An 18,808-nucleotide genomic window follows, 5' to 3' on the forward strand; every position below is an offset into this window, starting at 1 on the left:
ACACACAGACCGTGCAGAATCCCAAGAATCTGCCACCTGGGCTTTGGAGTACCATTAGGGGGCTCAAATATCACTGCTGCACAGTGGGATTAGAAGGAAAACAAGTCTCTTTCCTTCTCTCTGGGAGCAGGCCCAAGCGGTGGTGAAGCTGAAAGACCCGATCAACAACCCTGTGGGCCTCCAAAACAAAATAAGCAGTGTTTTCTGTCTTGGGTTGAACTACAGTGCGGTCCTGTTGCTGGGCACTACGCGGCTGCTTAAACCCTCAGGCCCTCAAGAGAACAGCAAACCACAAGACTGCTTAGACTGGCAGCCTCAACTGAGGCTCCTCTAAGTGTAGTTTAGTAATTAGTCATGCTTAAATACATTTACTTTTGGTTAATAAATAACAGTATATGCCAAGTGGAAATTTCAGAGTGGTTGGAACAGCAACAACCGAGGTTGCCTAGTTCAGAAAATATCCAAATGATTCCTGAGTGCACATTTTTAAGAGAAGTTTAGGTTAGTTTGGAAACACTCTGGGAAGCAAACAGTGTAGCTCGTGTGTGGCTTCCCAGGTTAATGTAAATTTTACTTCATACTTGCCCTGCATCCAGGAAAAAAATAAATAATAAAATGTTTTAATTTATGAAGCCGGACTGCATCCAGAAATAAAGAAATATATTCATGCTGTGATCCTAAATGAAAAATATATATATATACACCTATAACCTACCACATTCAGACAGCAAATAGATGCGTCACTGTAAGCCAGAAGAACCCCCACGACACAAAAGCAGTGTGGCATTAAAGCTTACTAAAAACCAGGAAGGAAATACCAGAGACAACTGAACGCGAGGGCAACGTAGATTTGTATGAACAGTACACACCATTCATCCTGCTCTCAAACAGTTCTGTACATACTTCAGTTGGATATCTTAGAAATGATCTTAACAGAAAAATCTGCTGATTAACATATCTGGTGACATATTTGCAGCCTTTATAGCACTGAAATAAGCTTACTGTTGGTGAGAATGGCCTGAAGCTTCCCCTAGTGTGTCATTAGAGTGGACACTCTTGGCCTGGGTGTGGGAAGAGTTTTTGTCCGAGCCTGCCTTTCTGGATTCAGACGATAGTGCTTCCGAGGCTGGAGAGCAAGAGCTCCTCTGCTCCTCTACAAGAGTGGTGTCACTCTGATCTGATACTGGTCCTGCAAAGAGACAAAGCTTTGTTCTGTTGCAACTTATGACTTCAAAGACAGTTTAACTGAAATTCAGCTAATAAGCTTAAATGTATTAATTAAAAAAAAGTTTACAACCTGGTCATGTCAGAAAATAATCATTACAAAAATTAAAAAACAAAAAACTCACCTCTTTTTCTGGCAGAGTGCCTGGAGAGGGGCGAGGAAGCAGGTGTTGAACCAGAGGAAAGATGCTGTGAGTGATTGGATGACTGAAAGGATGAATGGTGGGAGTGACTGCAATCTGTGCTTTTTTCATAAGGTGACCTCCTCATCAGTTCTTCAAAGTGATTATTCACACTAACAAAGAGTGCAGAAAGAAATCGTGAGCATTGGACTTCTATCAAGAGCATATCTCCATTCTGAGTTCTGTTAACTCAAAATTTATAGAAATACATTGGTTGAAAAAAAAACCCCATAACACAATCAGACACAACACCCCACTTCCTCACACATGACAACAGTAATATGTTGTCTTCTACTATAATACATGGAAATATGGATAACATGATAAGGATTCTATTTATCAAGTCAAAGCTTTGTGAGGACACACGGATGACCAGTTTTAAATCAGTTTCAGGGTCTTTGATACGACACATACAAAAACAAAGCAAGGAAACAAAAGTGATCCTGAAAGTTGATCTTTACTCTAAAAAGGAGGACAAATGTTTGTATCTGAGAGTGCTGGAGAAACCATCTGTGTGACATGAATGCCACCCAGTGGTGACTTTGAAGACGTCTTCAGTTACCTGGGGGAATTGGAGCTTCTCTTTATTTGCCCACTGGCTTTGCTGCTATGTGACGATACAAAGTCATCTTCATAGACTGCTGCGTCTCCAGGTCCATTTCCAGAGGCCGCAGAATGGGCGGAGGGAGAATTCCTCTCCACATTTCTATCACTCACTAAAGAACAAGTTGGAGACAGAACACACACGTCCTTATCTAAACTGACCGCTAGTGTTTTGCATACATATGACCACTGTGGTTTTCATATTAAATGCATCATGTGAAGCTATTATATGCATAGTCACACGTGAACTCACCTTTAACGTGGCTGTGATGGTTTTTAGTGAAGATGTTGATTACGCTCAGAGGGCTTCCTTTGTTCAGCTCTTCCCAAACTGCTTTGTCCCGGTCCTGCTGTGCAAAGGATACGCTGAGGCCTGAGCATTTCTCTGCTTCCCGCTGGAACTCCATCAGTCGCTGGTAATCCTTTCTTTGACGTGCACAGTAGTCCGCCGCTTCCAGGCGATCTGCTGGTCTAGGTACATAATTATATCTAGAGGGGTGAGGAGGACTTTGCTCATCCTCAGAAAAACTCCCTTCACTCAGAAGAGGACCCTCACTAATAGATCCACCACTCGAATCATGGAGATCTGTCCTGTTCTCCCCCTCGTCCATAATTTGTTTCCTTTCTGATATTTTATTCATTCTTGATTCCTTCTCCAAGCCATTGACTAGCTCCCCCCTTTCTTGTGTGTAACTGTTAAAGATGGGATCGATTACATCAACGGAAGTCTGTTTACCATTCTTCAACTTCTGCTCCCTGAAGGAATGCAGACTGCCTGCTCCTGGAAGAGCTGTGCCATTGTATGAACTATAATTTGTGGTAGTCAAAATCTTCTGGATCCTCAGAGCCATGTTATCTTTTTCTATGTCACGTGCTGCCGTTCCTGCCCATCCATCGACAAGAACAGAGGGCCTAGGCACTAAAACAGTATCCATATCCATTGATGTTGCATTACCGTAGTTGATGCCTTCCCCAGCAAGCTTCCGTGCCTCACTTTCTATGCGGTTAGAGAGGGATGCAGCTGTGGCCTTGATGGCTTCGATGCGGGACATTTTGGACCGGGACCTGCCGGAAGGGGCTGTGGCTGGTCGCAGGGTTTTCATGCCGTTACTAGCAGCCACTTCTGCCTCTATTCTTAAGAGTTGAGAGAAGAGACGGTCATCGTCCGATCCTTGAGCAGTGCTGCTGGGTCCAGTCAAAGGTCTAGCAGGTGGGTACAAACGTTCTTGATGAGGCAAAGGGGCAACTCCAAGATCAAGATCAACCCTGTGACAAAAAAAACTTTATTTAAAATGTAAGAAGACAAAAGAAGACTAAACACATCTAAGTGCAACACCCTTGGTAGGTAAGGTAAGCAAACGGTAAAACTTCCACAGACAGTAGTTATGGTTTCAAAGAGTCCCCCACTTCATGTTTTTAACGCAGCATCCCAAACAATCATCCTGTACTTTGGTGGTAAGAGATGTAAAAAACTGATAGCAGCCTATGAGGCTATTGATTTCCAGTCACTTATCGCAGATGTTCTTTATCGTGCACTATTTTTGTTTGTTCCTGTAATAAAACACTCGTGGGTTGTTGCATGCGATGCTCATAAAACCAAACATCTGGATTTTTTTCAAAAGCCAGATGATTTTCTAGTTATCAAACAAAGATCATTTCAAGAAGACAGAGGACTGTGTGTACCGGCAGGCTGTTGTTGTCTATTTGTGTTGAATGTACTGAGCTTGTTACTTGTGACAGAGGTAAACACAGTTTTGTACTTGGGTATGAGCATGAAAGTACCTAGTTAATGGAGGTGGTGGATGATCATTCAAAGACCTGTCACTGCTTGATGGGCTCTGGGGTGCCTCTAGTCGTTTGTTCTCTTTGTCCGACTCTCCCGAGGGCTGGTACATCGGTCTCTGTAAAAGAATACATCAACAACACTTATTTTCGTTTTATTTTTCCACTACATAAGTGATCATATCTTTGTTTTTGCAGTTTCCATGTTTGTATAAATGACATTACCATGTTTTTGTGACCATACTTACCAGCTGAGTAGAAGGAATAGCAGGGAGTGTCTGCATGGCCCCTTCGCCCAGCTGGGCCTCCTCCATCAGCAGTTTGTTGTAGGTCTCTTGTAGTCGCTTTTGTACAGGGGCCACGGGAGTCTCAGTGGGGATTGCCACAGTTCTAGCAACCTCTCTTTGCTTCCTGTAGAGCTCCTGCAGTCTCTGGTGTCTCCTCTCCGATTCCTCCCTCATCGCCTTCTTCTCGTCCGCCTGACGCCTTTTTCTCTCTTCTTGTTGCCGGGCAATGTACTGGCGTACTGTATCTGCATCATAGTGCCTTTTCTTGTGCTTTGCGTCAGTTATGTTGGTAGTTTCTGGACGATGGACGGGGCTGGCACTGCGACAAACTCTCGATGAGCTGTTTGCTGCCGCAGTAGTTCCCCAAGTAGAGACGGGCGTCCTTGTTCGTGACCCTGAGCCCCCTCTCCTACCACTGCTGCTACCCCGGGACCTTTTTCGGGCCCTCTCGTCCTGCTCAGCTGCTTTGCACTCCAGCTGAAGGTCATCCAGTATTCCCTGGATGTCTGCTGACAACAGGTCTGAGCTTAACCCTCCTGGAACCTTGTCCTGAGGGATAGATGTTGGTGTGAGGTGGCTTTGTGATTGTCCCTGAAATCCACTGCACGGCCGCTCTGTGCTGTTTGGACGTGATCGTCGCTTTGATTCTGAGCGTAGATCTGAGCGGTGGCGGGAATCTGGAGAATATTTCCAGAAAAGCAGATATATCAGTAATTCATTCACGATGTAAACAATGACGCACACTAAAACAATGTGTGTTGTTAAATGACTTCAACCAAGAAAGACTCCTGTTTAATAAGTGTAATATCAACTTGACCTTCTATGCCAATAAAATGAAATATTTCATGATAAATATCAATAAAAACAGGTTCATCCCAGCTTGAAAAATGAGAGATCCTCCAACATGTGACTACAGCTGATTAAAAAATTCCTAAGCTGAAGCATCAGACATACGCATAAGCATAATAAATGAGGCTTAGGGGAAGGCATGCTATGGCAACTCTAATCTGGGCCAAATCGAAGATTCCCATGTCGTATATAATCCAGACTTTTTTTTGTTAACACTCCCCTGCCATCCCCATGGTACATGCTGCATGCACTTGGGTCAGCCTCTGGAAATCAGGTCATGTCTTGTGCATCCAACCAGAAAAGCCAGTCAATTTCTATTCCTTCTGGTCAGTGGTGGCCAGTACAGACACAGCGAGCAAAGACAGAGTGAGGTGTGGCTTTATGTAAGTGTACTGCAAGTGTGCAGCAGAAGCTATGGACTTTATTTAATGATATTCCTTTGGCAGGCTCGGTTTTCTGCATTGCTGTCAGATGTTCCAGACAAATGAAACTATACGTCTTTGAATTTTCTTATAATATTTTCAAACTACTTTATCACAGATAATAGCATCGAGAAATGTCCATGTATTTCAGGAGTTAAAAGGCTTAAAGCGGCATAGTTAACACAGGCAGATTTAAGTCAACTGAAAACAGTACATTTTTTTTTAATGAGGAGGTGCGAGAGGGTTAAAAACCTATTTTACACTTCAGTTATTCTACAAGCAACTGAGTAAAGTCACACTGACACGCTGTGGGTGAGTCTTTAATGCTTAATAGACTTCTAATGATCTTTTCTGTCTCTATGCTATTCAATTTAACTTCTTTACTGTTAGGTGAGAGCTTGCTGTTCTCACCTGTTCGGCTCAATAAGTCAGCCGCATGTGGACTGTCCTCCTCTCTGGGCAGCTGAGGAACTGGACCTAGTACCATCTTCACCAGCTTCTGGCCCTCTCGCCATGATGCAGGGCTGATCGCTGCAAAGTAACAAAGTTCACACGTGAGACTGTGTGCTGCTATACTGAGTATAGTTGCTCTTGGCCTCATGAAACATAAGCATCTATATATCCATCACCAGAATAGACACACAGCTAAGAGAATGAAAGACAAGCAGCAATCTGACTTTCCTTTAGTGGGATTTAAATGATTATTCAATCAAATAGTATTACAATAAAAAAATAAATAAAAAAATGTAGGCAGTTGCTCTAAGTCTATTTTTCAAATCACTTAAGTTGCTGTGTGGAAGAGTCGATGCACCAAAGGAACAATGAGTGCAGAATACTGATTTTGCAGTACAACCAAATCCCAAAATGGATATTGTCCTCCTTGGCTTTAGTGACACAGCAGGTACAACACTCTCAGCACAAAAGCAATGTCCCTCTATCTGAAATCTCTAGAGCACCCTCCACCCTGAATTCTCGTGAAGAGCAGTTCCCGGTAATGAAGCTGCACTTCTGCTCACCCAGCAGCTGTTTGTGCAGGGTGAAAGAGCACACTGAACCTGGCCACAGATCTAAGAGGGCTATTTATAGAGTCGTGAAGGAAAGAGAAGAAACCACGAGACCAAAGCGAGCTAGAACACAAGATAAAGATCTTTTACGGCTTTTAGGGTGTTTTTTTTAACATCGTTTTCATTTCTGCCGTGGAAAAAAGAGGAACTACATGAAACAGGATGCCAGTTAGAGTCAAAAAGCTGAAGTTGGTGTCTTAACCTTTAGTAAGCTAATTCTGCACCAATAGCTGACAAATCAAAGGGCCATTACCTCAAAGCAAGGTTAGTGGGTTATCCATACCATAATGTAGAACACTTTTAATGAGGATAGATTAAGCTCAAACGGTGACCAATCAGATCTCTTAAAACAAGAAATCACACAAAAACCAAACATGTACACAGGAGTCTATTATAAAGAGACATAATGAACAGCAGACAGACAGGTATGTGACAGCTGAGACAAACTTGTCTGTCCCACCCTTTCAGTTTCGCGCTGACGAAAGAAAACTTCCTTCCAAACCAGTTCTCTGAAAATGTTGCTGCCTTTACATTCTTGATTCATTACAGCAGCTGAGAATAAGATTTTACCATGATAACTGTAAATTAAAAAAACAAAAACAAAGTGGCACATCCTTTGTCACTACAAAAATAATCATTTAGCACTCTTTGAGCAGTAATAGGACACTTTGGTCAGGCAGACCTTAACATTACATTCTAATTATTGAAGATGGATAACAATCAGACACATTAAATGTGTACTTTTGATGGCAACTTATTGAAGGGGTGAAGCTCTGCGATGATCAGGTTTCGCCAGTGTGTGTGGGCACAATTCTACTATGCTGGTGTCTGTACGCTACTAGCTGGCCACAAACTGCATGTCACAAATGCTGGACATTTCTTGAGAGGTTCGAGTCTTAACACTGCACCAGCAGCCAGCAATACACTGCCACACACATACACACACACACACACACACACACACACACACACACACGCACACGTTAGAGACAACTACAAAGATCAAAAGAACACACTAAATACTAAAGCACAAACACTTGCAGGATGTTTGGGCAGGCTTCTTGCACGTAAACAACACCAATTTAAAAAAACAGTAACATTACTCTGATTGTGTACATGCTAGCCAAAAGTTTAATATTTGAAAGCATCGAAATCACTACTCAACTGAAACTCAAGTGTGCTGGGTAAAGCAACAACAAGAACATCTATGAATACATACAGTGGGGCAAAAAAGTATTTAGTCAGCCACCGATTGTGCAAGTTCCCCCACTTAAAATGATGACAGAGGTCAGTAATTTGCACCAGAGGTACACTTCAACTGTGAGAGACAGAATGTGAAAAAAAAATCCATGAATCCACATGGTAGGATTTGTAAAGAATTTATTCGTAAATCAGGGTGGAAAATAAGTATTTGGTCACCTCAAACAAGGAAAATCTCTGGCTCTCACAGACCTGTAACGTCTTCTGTAAGAAGCTTTTCTGTCCCCCACTCGTTACCTGTATGAATGGCACCTGTTTGAACTCATCTGTATAAAAGACACCTGTCCACAGCCTCAAACAGTCAGACTCCAAACTCCGCCATGGCCAAGACCAAAGAGCTTTCGAAGGACACCAGGAAAAGTATTGTAGACCTGCACCAGACTGGGAAGAGTGAATCTACAATAGGCAAGCAGCTTGGTGTGAAAAAATCAACTGTGGGAGCAATCATCAGAAAATGGAAGACATACAAGACCACTGATAATCTCCCTCGATCTGGGGCTCCACGCAAGATCTCATCCCGTGGGGTCAAAATGATCATGAGAACGGTGAGCAAAGATCCCAGAACCACACGGGGGGACCTGGTGAATGACCTGCAGAGAGCTGGGACCAAAGTAACAAAGGTCACCATCAGTAACACACTACAACGGCAGGGAATCAAATCCCGCAGTGCCAGACGTGTTCCGCTGCTGAAGCCAGTGCATGTCCAGGCCCGTCTGAAGTTTGCCAGAGAGCACATGGATGATACAGCAGAGGATTGGGAGAATGTCATGTGGTCAGATGAAACCAAAGTAGAACTTTTTGGTATAAACTCAACTCGTCGTGTTTGGAGGAAGAAGAATACTGAGTTGCATCCCAAGAACACCATACCTACTGTGAAGCATGGGGGTGGAAACATCATGCTATGGGGCTGTTTTTCTGCCAAGGGGACAGGACGACTGATCCGTGTTAAGGACAGAATGAATGGGGCCATGTATCGTGAGATTTTGAGCCAAAACCTCCTTCCATCAGTGAGAACTTTAAAGATGAAACGAGGCTGGGTCTTCCAACATGACAATGATCCAAAACACACCGCCCGGGCAACAAAGGAGTGGCTCCGTAAGAAGCATTTGAAAGTCCTGGAGTGGCCTAGCCAGTCTCCAGACCTCAACCCCATAGAAAATCTGTGGCGGGAGTTGAAAGTCCGTGTTGCTCGGCGACAGCCCCAAAACATCACTGCTCTCGAGAAGATCTGCATGGAGGAATGGGCCAAAATACCAGCTACTGTGTGTGCAAACCTGGTAAAGACCTATAGTAAACGTTTGACCTCTGTTATTGCCAACAAAGGTTATGTTACAAAGTATTGACTTGTATTTTTGTTATTGACCAAATACTTATTTTCCACCCTGATTTACGAATAAATTCTTTACAAATCCTACCATGTGGATTCATGGATTTTTTTTTCACATTCTGTCTCTCACAGTTGAAGTGTACCTCTGGTGCAAATTACTGACCTCTGTCATCATTTTAGGTGGGGGAACTTGCACAATCGGTGGCTGACTAAATACTTTTTTGCCCCACTGTATACAAGGGAATAAAGGTACATAAGAAACGTTGTATATACTTAGAGTGCAGACAGGAAATGAGCAAAGCAAAGAAATGAGAAAGTACCACAGAGATGGTGCAACATTTGAGGCTCTTGGTTGGCAGCAAGTTCACTGACCCGTGACAAAATCCTGCCAGACTGTTCCACTTGCTTAGCTTTCCCACTGTCACTAATTAAAAATAGATCAGGGGGTGGGTTTGCCCACACATAAAAGAGGATTATTGTACCTGGTTTTGGATTTAGGTCAGAGGCAGGGGCAGCTCTGTGGACCTTCCTAATGGTTTTGGGAGGCCTCCTCTCTTTGGACCTGTCTGCTCTCTGTTCCCTCTGCTGTTGGTGCCTGTGTCTGGTGCTCTCTGAAGACATAAAACACATACAGAGTATAAGCTATAAAGCCAAACAGACGGGGACAATTCTAATATTTCAACATCTGGGATATTGTAAATCAAAGGCTGTGCATAAATCTAGATTTATGCATAATCCAAAAACATTTAAATTAACTACTGTTTTCAATAAATCTGTTGTGTTTCAAAGCTCAGACAAAAACATCATGACATGAAGAGTGTTTTGTGTTTACCAGCAAACTGCTTTGACAGGTCTCTGTAAAGTTCTCTGCTGAGGTTATGGAAGTCCTCTTCCTTCCAAACTTTCCCATCAGGAGTCCGGATCTTTGTCTCTGTACTGTTGAAACCTGTGAATAAAATGATGGTTTAAATAAAACACAGCATCATGTTCCCTGCCATACAACTCAAATCTGTCAGAAAGGTTGAAGATGATGAACCAATCCTACAGTGGAGATACCTTTGTATATGGGAGCAGGTGGTGCAGCTGCTACTTTGCGTATTTTGGCTGCCGGCTTGTTGCTTGTACCAGCATCATTAGTCTCAACAAATGTGGCTAAAGGCTGTTCCAGATTCCCCATCAGCTTCTCCCTCTCTGCAGCCTCCTCCAGATGTTGTCTCTGCCTTCGAATACGCTCTTTGAGTTTCTCCAGCTTGTTGTCGGGTTGATGTCGTCTTAGGTTTTCCAACCGCTGGGAAGCTGAACCAGGACTGGTGGATGGCGTGCTGTCCTCTTGTCGGAAAGAGCCTGGGGTGGAAGCAATACATGGGCTTGACTGTTGGCTATCCATGCCAACTTGTGCTTTGGGGCTGCTTTCCTTAGTCCTTATGCTATCCAGGGCTGGCTGGTCATTGAGGTAGCGCACCTCAGTGCTCTCCCGACCTGAGGAGCGTGTGCTGTCTAGGTCCTTGTCAGCCTCCTTGTCTATGGTGTGTTTCTGGTAGACCAGCTGGCTGGGCAGAGAATCTGAGCGGGGAGGAGAGGATGGGTACAAAGACGCTGGCACCAACTTCTGACTGTAGGCCTCTGGCTGAGAGGAAGGATGTGGTGGTGGGGTGGCCTCTCTGGACACAAATCAGATTACATGGGATCAAGAAGAGGATCAAGATTTACTTTTAATTCATTGCTCACCGAGTTTACAGAAGAACATACTTACTGGCGACCATGGGTTATAGAAGGCTGGAAAAATGGACTCTACCAAAATGTTTAATGATGAAAAAGTGAAAACCTTTGACCACACTAAAATAATGATTTGGATAAATTCATTTTTAGTAATAAATTTTAACACTACCCGCAGTGCACAATGAGATCGTATGTGATGCTTTCTACGTATCATGGACCATTAAGTACATAGCAAAAAAAACCAAGTCTGATCCATCTCCTTCCACTTCCCATACAATATTGATACCTACCAGTCAGTGTTAATACTTAATGAGTTAATGAATTAATCATTATAGATGTTGAAGGACCAGCATCAGGCTTGACTTAGTCAATGCTTTCCTAACACTGTAAAATAAAATGTAAAAGATATTTACATCCAGTTACTGGATGTAAATAAAGACACTGCTCTGACCTCAGTGTTAGAGTAACATCAGACTGCATACTGCTAATTTCTCCTTTTTCTGCTTGCACTGAGAGTACACTACACACACACACGTACACACACACACAGCATTTCAAGTCAGGCTGACAAAGTGAACATTAACTGAGTTGACGACAGGTTATGTGACCGTAAGTGCAACAGAAGATTCCCAGTAACAGTTACATTGTACATAAACAGAAAAGGTGAGTAGGAAAACATCTTCGTGGGAAGTGTTACCGTAAGTCACCTGACCCCACTCTGCAGTGACGTAGAAAATTATTGCAAACATACAAAGAAAAAGCTGCTGGTCCCGCAGTTCAGTCTTTGCTGTTAGCATCTTCTATTCTATGCTGTTTCTCACACTATGGTAAATGGTAAATGGCCTGTATTTATATAGCGCTTTTCTAGTCCCTAAGGACCCCAAAGCGCTTTACACATCCAGTCATCCACCCATTCACACACACATTCACACACTGGTGATGGCAAGCTACATTGTAGCCACAGCCACCCTGGGGCGCACTGACAGAGGCGAGGCTGCCGGACACTGGCGCCACCGGGCCCTCTGACCACCACCAGTAGGCAACGGGTGAAGTGTCTTGCCCAAGGACACAACGACCGAGACTGTCCGAGCCGGGGCTCGAACCGGCAACCTTCCGATTACAAGGCGAACTCCCAACTCTTGAGCCACGATCGCCACACTAGTAACATACGAGTAACTTATGCACTGTATAGTACACACACACACACACACACACACACACACACACACACACACACACAGCATTAACTAGATACCATGTGCATCTCACAATATGTCACAACTCCTCAACCATTTTGGGCTAGAGAGAAAATTCAAATGGTTCCAGAAAGATGAGAATTATGTTATAATTTTATAGCCAAAAGCAGCCAGGCGGCTTTGTAAAGGGTAATCGAGGTTTCATGAATGCATTTTAGTTCATTATTCGTACCTGTATGAGGCCAGCGGTTCCCTGAATTCCACGCTGTTGTTTCTTCTGACATTTCTGTCCTGGGTGGTATTTCTCAAGGGGCTACGTGAGCTGCTCTTTTCTGGGCTCTGCTGACTTCGACCTCTGGGCTTTGAAGACTCTCTGATGTCATCAACTTGTCGTCCATCTATCATAGAGAGCAATCTTATTAAAAATCATTACAGAACTCACAAGTGACCTTGTATTCAGACTGTAGTATACCAAAATAAAAAAGGAAAACCCAATTAGCCATACTACAATTTACAAAGAACAAGTTTTATATCTTAGAATAACCCACCTCTGTGGTGGGCCCTAGAGGATTTCTTCTTGTTAGAGTCAATGACAGAGTCCAGGATAACTCCTGTTCCTGGAGCTGCTTGTATACGATTTTCTATGTGCCGCAACTACAAAGAGGAAATACCATTGTCAGACTGCGCACATACTGCAAATTCAATTCTGCTTCTACAAAAAAGACAGTGATTTAGGAAGAGCTTACAAAAAGCACAGTTTCAACAGAAAACCATTTCAGTTGTACTTACAGCAACTTTGGACTGAGCCAAACTTTTCCATGCAGCTGTCAGCTCTGTTAAAGTGTAACAGTGAAGATAAAATGTAAATTCCAAAACCCATATCACCCATTTAGGTTACAAAAAGTCAAATTAATTCGTATTTCAAAAAAACAAAAACACCAAAATTAAAAAGGAAATTCTTCTACACACCTGTGCCAACATTATGATCAGAAAGGTGCTGAGCAGAACTTTTAAGAGATGCCTCAGTCCTCCTGCTGCTCCTCATCTCTCCCACTCACCTGCAGTTAAACAAATTACCAAATATATTACTGTAAGTGAGATCCACACAAAAACCAAACCAAAAATGTTGACTGAAACCAAAACAAGGAACAAAGTACTAAAAACAACACTGAAACAAGTCAGTGACAGACAAATAATGATTTAAAAACATGAAGCACTACAGTTCGTACCCAACATATTAACAAGTTAAAATGCAAAGTAGTCATGGCTCGGCAGAGGTATGCAATTTGTCACACAGCAACAGCATAACTCTGCTACTCTGCCATTTAAAACTGGTTCTACAGCCTCACATTCCTAAAATGTAAGCACAACTCAGATATGTGATGTTTACTCAAAACACCTGTAATGCTAATCACATGTCTGCTTTAATGGTAGGCACTGCATATATCAAGTCTGTTAGCCGTTTTATCCTGAGTAGGAAAAAGTCTTCCTCTACAGCATTAATGGTTGCCAATGTATTCAGATAATTACAGCACAGATCTGTGAGAGTCAAGTCTAGTCAGTGAGACACTTAAGGGTGTTTTGCACTAACATTTAACACTTGTTGAGTCATGAGGAATTCTTGAGAAGTCATGCCTTTGCCTCATAACAATCACGTGACACAGCCCTGGGGCGAGATAGGAAAAAAGAAGAAGAAAACTAAATCCACTCTTCTTCAGTGGCCCTCCCTGTTCTGTTATCAGAGCCATAAACAAATTACTGATAGGATACACTCGACTCTATTAAAAGACTGTTTTCTACCACAGACCGCTGTATTTGCTGTTGTGCGAATCCAAAACGCCACACAAAGAGCAGCTAAACTCTGAAACATTAAACTTTTTGTAAAGTTAGTAAATTCAGAAGGAAATGTCATTTTGCTGGGCTGTCACGTTCACTACGGAAATATGCTGACGTTGGCTGAGTTTAGAAAAACTGCACACCCCAGCATTTGTGAAACACTCTCTTTTTCTTTTACAAGTTTAACCCAAATAACAGGGGCATTACAACCAAAGTGAACTTATTCTGCCGATTACCTTAAATGTAAAACCCAGAGAGTTTAAAATATTACTGTATACCTGAATGATCCTGTATTCCTGTATAAGGGAACACACTGCTTTTAGACATTTGGGACTTCTAAAGTTTGAAAACGATAATATATTGAGACCCCAAACTTCCAACAGAAAAATCAAACTCTTTAGCAACATATCAATGGAGTAAAGGAGGATACTCTGTGAGAATTTAATGACAAAAACACTTTCACCGATAGACTGGAGGTGTTTCCACCACTAAAGCCGTGTAAAATCCAAGATGGCACATAACTTCTTCTAGTTAACCGATTGACGCGGCTTTCAGCAGCAGCGGCTCGGTGCTGCCGCACACGGGAAGAAACTGTATTACAAAAACACTAACACCGACTTGACTGCTGCAATGCAGCTTCACACCACACGTGTCACTAGTGTGCAAAAGGTTACTTAACAGCACCTCAGTCGTTCAGCAAGGAGGAAATAATTGGCCATCTTCGACTTTACATGAGCTGTATTGACTTAAGCGTAAATCATCAGGACTCGATCTTAGTTGTGTTTTTGGTTTCTTTAGAGCCACCTGGAGTTGCATTTATGCCGCCGAATACGGCGCCGATAAGTTTACCTTACCTTCAAATAAAAATATCATCTAGTTGTAAAACGCTGAGTACCCAAAATAGACGAATTCAGACTGAGCGCATCCGGAGATACCCAAACGCTATCTGTAGTCAGTATTAACAGCACCCCTATTATTATCGATTCTGTTAAACATTAACTATGCGAAACAGGAAGTGATAGTAATGTTAAAAACCTTTAAACTGTTCTGTAAAAGAATATAGCTAACAGTATCCAGGAATTATTCGCTCAAGCAACGGGGCAACAAAACTAATCGTATATCTCGTATTGGGTGTTAACTTAGAACCCACGGTATTATGGATTTTACATAATTATTGTTTTTAATAATAACTATGTTAAGTTGTCCAATATACTCTGCGTGCGCTCAAAAATCACGTTTGTAACTCCATCCGACTTAAAGATGAGGTACCGCGTAATGTCTTCGGTCCAGTGAATAGTCGGAGCCCCAACTCGAAAGAGTGAATAATAACGCTAGCTAACTAGAAAATCATGATTGTACTTGGCTATTCCAGCTTTAGGAGAGTAATAATATGTACCTTCAGTGAAACGATCCGGTGCGTCTAGATGTCCGCATTTATGTCGATATCCTCATGATAAGAAAATCCAAAGTTCTCCGGGTGACTTCTTCAGTTTCGTTCAGCTGTATGTTTGCTAACGTTAGCATCAGCTAACGATGTGGAAAACCAGTATCAGTTAGTTAACCAGTGTCACTAAGCCAGCAACTTTTTTCTACATTCACCCATCGCTTCAGAGTTAGTCCAGAGAACAACGTCTCCCGTGTTTCGCTGTGAGATTCCTTCAAAGAAATGTCGCCACCCGCCTCCGAGGTCGCCTTTCCCGGGTTACTATGATGATGTTTCTCAACAGTGAAACTGGAGTATCCAGGACGTGTAGGTAACTGAGACACCGAAATCTCGCGAGAATTCAAACCCGAGAAACACCGGTAAAAGCCCACCTCCGCTCCCATGGCAGCAGTAATAATAATAATTATAATAATAATGATTAGAAACATACCTGATATACTTGAAGTGTCTGAAACTTAATTTAATGAACCAGTTTGATTATATTAAATCATAAAGTCTAAAAAGCAGCTGTACAAAAACCCCCAGATTATTTCACAGAATAACGAAGAAAAACTAAAATCTGAAATGTATTTTCTAAAAATACTTTAAAAAATGAAATAAAAACACATCTGAGAATCGAAGGGCATTAAAACCAGAAAAGACTTCTTAACTCAAGTTATTTTTGCCTATGTGAAGCTGGACGACACTGCGTCAAGAGTTCAATGAACTTCACCAACATATCAAAGAAAAATTTTTTTTTTACTTGTTCCAGAATTATGTGGTCAAAATGAGCAGCTGGAGAGAATGGAGACAGACTGTGGGAGGCAGCTGAGGCTAAATGTGTGTGTACAGATCAGACAGACTGCACACACAATAAAAGGGCCAGCGACTGTTTCAGGTACACAGCTCTACATGACGTATCCTAAGGTGTACTCAAAATGGTAAGATGTGTACCTAATAATTTAATCACAGTCAAAGCATGCTGGCAACACATTTCGAGGGTATATGTGTGTATTTTCTTTATTTCTGCTTTTAATGTGTACATTACATCAACACGCCAAGTAAAGTTTTTATTTATTTATTTATTTATTCAGATTAAATTTAAAATAGCTATTTGTTGAAACGCAGTAAAATATTGTGCATTACTGTAGCAGGATGGGCAGAAATCTTTACAGTGAAGTCGGGTTAATCACTTTTTACTCATTGCCAGACAAAATAAGAGAAAAAGTCTTTGAAAGTTTTTGTAATTTGTAACAAATTTCCCACGCGTGGGACTAATAAAGGTTGTCTTATCTTATCTTATCTTATCTTACGTCGGATTACATCCTGCGAAACTAACCTCAAGCACTCAGTTTTATTGTGTTGATTCGCCTGTTTGCACAAGTGTGACAATAGATGTATTGAAAAGACCAGGTACTCCCTGAGGCTTCAATCTTGGCATATAGGCTACACCCATGAATATTTCAAAGCTTCCTGAACAGCTAGTCAAGCCGCACAGCACGGCAAGAAGGATAACGCTCAACATATGTGCGATTACTGCCCCCTTGCGGCTCGATTGTGTATTACACACAGATATAAACTGCTGGTTGCATGGCGTCACCGTGAATGCTCCACTTATTCAAGAAGTTACCTCAGCCCACTTACCTTACGTTCAGCTCATTTAATTCACTTTCCCCCCTCGATTGATTTTTATTGTAGGCCACTCAGACTTGGCGATTGGTCTCTATGACAACAAATGAAGTGCGCAGAGAAAACTGGACAGAATAGTTTGATGATCTGTTCCCGGTGTTAATAGGTGAGTCATAAATATAAAAAACTGTGCAGCAGAGATTGCCATGAAGGTAGAAATTCAGGTTTCCAGGTTATGGCTGCTTGTTAGACAAAACGGAAAGCAACAAGTAAGCAGCCGTGCTTAATAACAGATTACGAGTACATTTTCTTATTGAAGTAAACAAATTGTCTAAAGGCTTTAATTAACATATGGAATATTTAGTATTTTCAGTAAAGATTTGCAGCTGGCAGCTGCTCCATTTCCCCGGATACCCTCTCGGCAAATAACCTGACACGGTCTCTCTCTCTTTCTCTCTTTCTCTCTCTTTCTCCGGGCAGGCAGGATAGTACGTCGGACGTGGTCGTGTCTGCTGCTACATTTTCATTTTGTCTTGAAAGGTGAACGAAATGGAAAGGAGTTGTTTCTTTGTAGGTAAGGAATCCGGCGTTTTCCCTCGTCAAACAGGTGTTAAGTGAGGGGGGGGAGCAGTTTCGCGACTGCATTCAGCTTGTAGCCTAAACCTTTTGCTGGCAGATGTTATGTTTGTGAAAACCAAAAAGAAAGGGTGCAGAAATCCCAAATGAGGAATATCTTATCAGTATTCACTGATGCTGATTAATAGCAGACAAATCGTGGATTGTGAAGGTGTTATGTGATGTGACTTGAAAGTAGAATTCATTTGCTGATTGGATCTCGGCTAATTAAAGTATATACTACAATTCAACATAAATTAACTTTAAAAATATTTTTGTGTTATATATTACATGAACGTGATATGCTGTATGTCTTTTTCTTTTCTATATTTCTTTTTTGGCAGGAAGCTTTTTTTCAAGTCCACTCCCTTTGCCATGATTGCATACATATCATTCAACAACGTTATCCAATTAGCAGCGTGCTAAGACCATTACAGCGCCCCAATCACTCTTCACTGTGGCTTTTACCAGTGTAACAGATTGATAGGACAGTGGAGTGAGTCATTAGAGTCACAGGGATGCAACAAGATTCAATTCAGAGTGCCAGAGTAGTTGTCAGTATTAGGACCATGTGGAAGCAGGCTTTAGCCAGGTCCTGCTAATAATTTAGTGGACCTATACCAGATAATGATAAAAAAAAATTCTAGGAAAGAGACTCTCTCTCGCTCAGTCTCAGAGGCTGTGGGAAAACAGCCATCATTACCTCAAGGAGGAGGAATTAATTAAAGTAGAGAAAATCGAGAACACATTTGCTGCAGTGAACAGGAAGAAAGTGTGTCTGGCATGTTGTTCCTGAGGTTTTACCTTCTAAAATGTAATTTACTTTCCTCAATCACTCCTTTCGCTGCCATACGTTTCTTTGACTTGAGACTTTGGGGATGTAAGTTTGTCATCATCGTCTTGAAAGAAGAACCCGTGTTGAGACCTGTTGCAGTACAGTCAGATAAACTAATCCCATCAGTCTGTTTTCTAATGTAACTGGAGTTTCACAGTGGAGGAAGAGGCAACCTGAATAATCAGTGTATGCATTTTAAATGACAAGCTGCTAACACTGTGCCATCTTCTTCACTTGAAAGATGTCTTTGTCGTGAGCCAGTGCCAGTTATTTCTCCCATTGCTGCCCAGTACTTCAGCAGGCAAGGTCATAACCTTTAATTACAACTGATCAAATTATTTTATTCAGACAAGCCATTGCTTAAATCAATTCTTTCAACTGTCTTCCTAAATTGTTTCATCATGACACTTGTCAATTTCCTTTAACTGGACTACGTTAATCCTTTCTTGTCAACAGCTCTGATTGTCCTGATTGAATAACACCGCTCTACTAGGGGGTGTAAATTGGTTTTCTTGGTGTATAAATTAGTGCCTGTGATCAGCACCAAACTGAACC

At 42.0% G+C, this 18,808-nt stretch overlaps 2 protein-coding genes across 3 annotated transcripts in view; one reads left to right on the forward strand and one right to left on the reverse strand.

Moving 5' to 3' along the window:
* Positions 1-15,490, reverse strand: part of cep350 (centrosomal protein 350) — a 34,300-nt gene extending 18,810 nt beyond the window's left edge. For both annotated transcript variants that reach the window (XM_082523678.1, XM_082523677.1), the window contains exons 1-15: positions 15,148-15,490; positions 12,885-12,973; positions 12,705-12,748; positions 12,464-12,569; positions 12,148-12,313; positions 10,057-10,661; positions 9,833-9,946; positions 9,483-9,611; positions 5,761-5,880; positions 4,040-4,755; positions 3,792-3,910; positions 2,263-3,275; positions 1,969-2,122; positions 1,350-1,519; positions 1,003-1,189 (exon numbers count right to left, since the gene is read on the reverse strand). In XM_082523678.1, coding sequence (XP_082379804.1) covers positions 1,003-1,189; positions 1,350-1,519; positions 1,969-2,122; positions 2,263-3,275; positions 3,792-3,910; positions 4,040-4,755; positions 5,761-5,880; positions 9,483-9,611; positions 9,833-9,946; positions 10,057-10,661; positions 12,148-12,313; positions 12,464-12,569; positions 12,705-12,748; positions 12,885-12,960 — 3,719 coding nt within the window. In that variant the 5' untranslated portion in view covers positions 12,961-12,973; positions 15,148-15,490. The remainder of the gene's footprint in view (positions 1-1,002; positions 1,190-1,349; positions 1,520-1,968; positions 2,123-2,262; positions 3,276-3,791; positions 3,911-4,039; positions 4,756-5,760; positions 5,881-9,482; positions 9,612-9,832; positions 9,947-10,056; positions 10,662-12,147; positions 12,314-12,463; positions 12,570-12,704; positions 12,749-12,884; positions 12,974-15,147) is intronic.
* A 1,508-nt stretch (positions 15,491-16,998) lies between these two features.
* The window catches only part of LOC309700408 (uncharacterized protein), a gene marked incomplete at its 3' end in the record, with an annotated part of 44,830 nt that continues 43,020 nt past the window's right edge, over positions 16,999-18,808 (forward strand). Inside the window, exons 1-2 of the mRNA XM_082523927.1 lie at positions 16,999-17,072; positions 17,284-17,377. The remainder of the gene's footprint in view (positions 17,073-17,283; positions 17,378-18,808) is intronic.

Source organism: Aulonocara stuartgranti (assembly GCF_965226115.1).
Source record: "Aulonocara stuartgranti genome assembly, chromosome: 23".
NCBI classification, from domain to species: Eukaryota; Metazoa; Chordata; class Actinopteri; order Cichliformes; family Cichlidae; genus Aulonocara; species Aulonocara stuartgranti.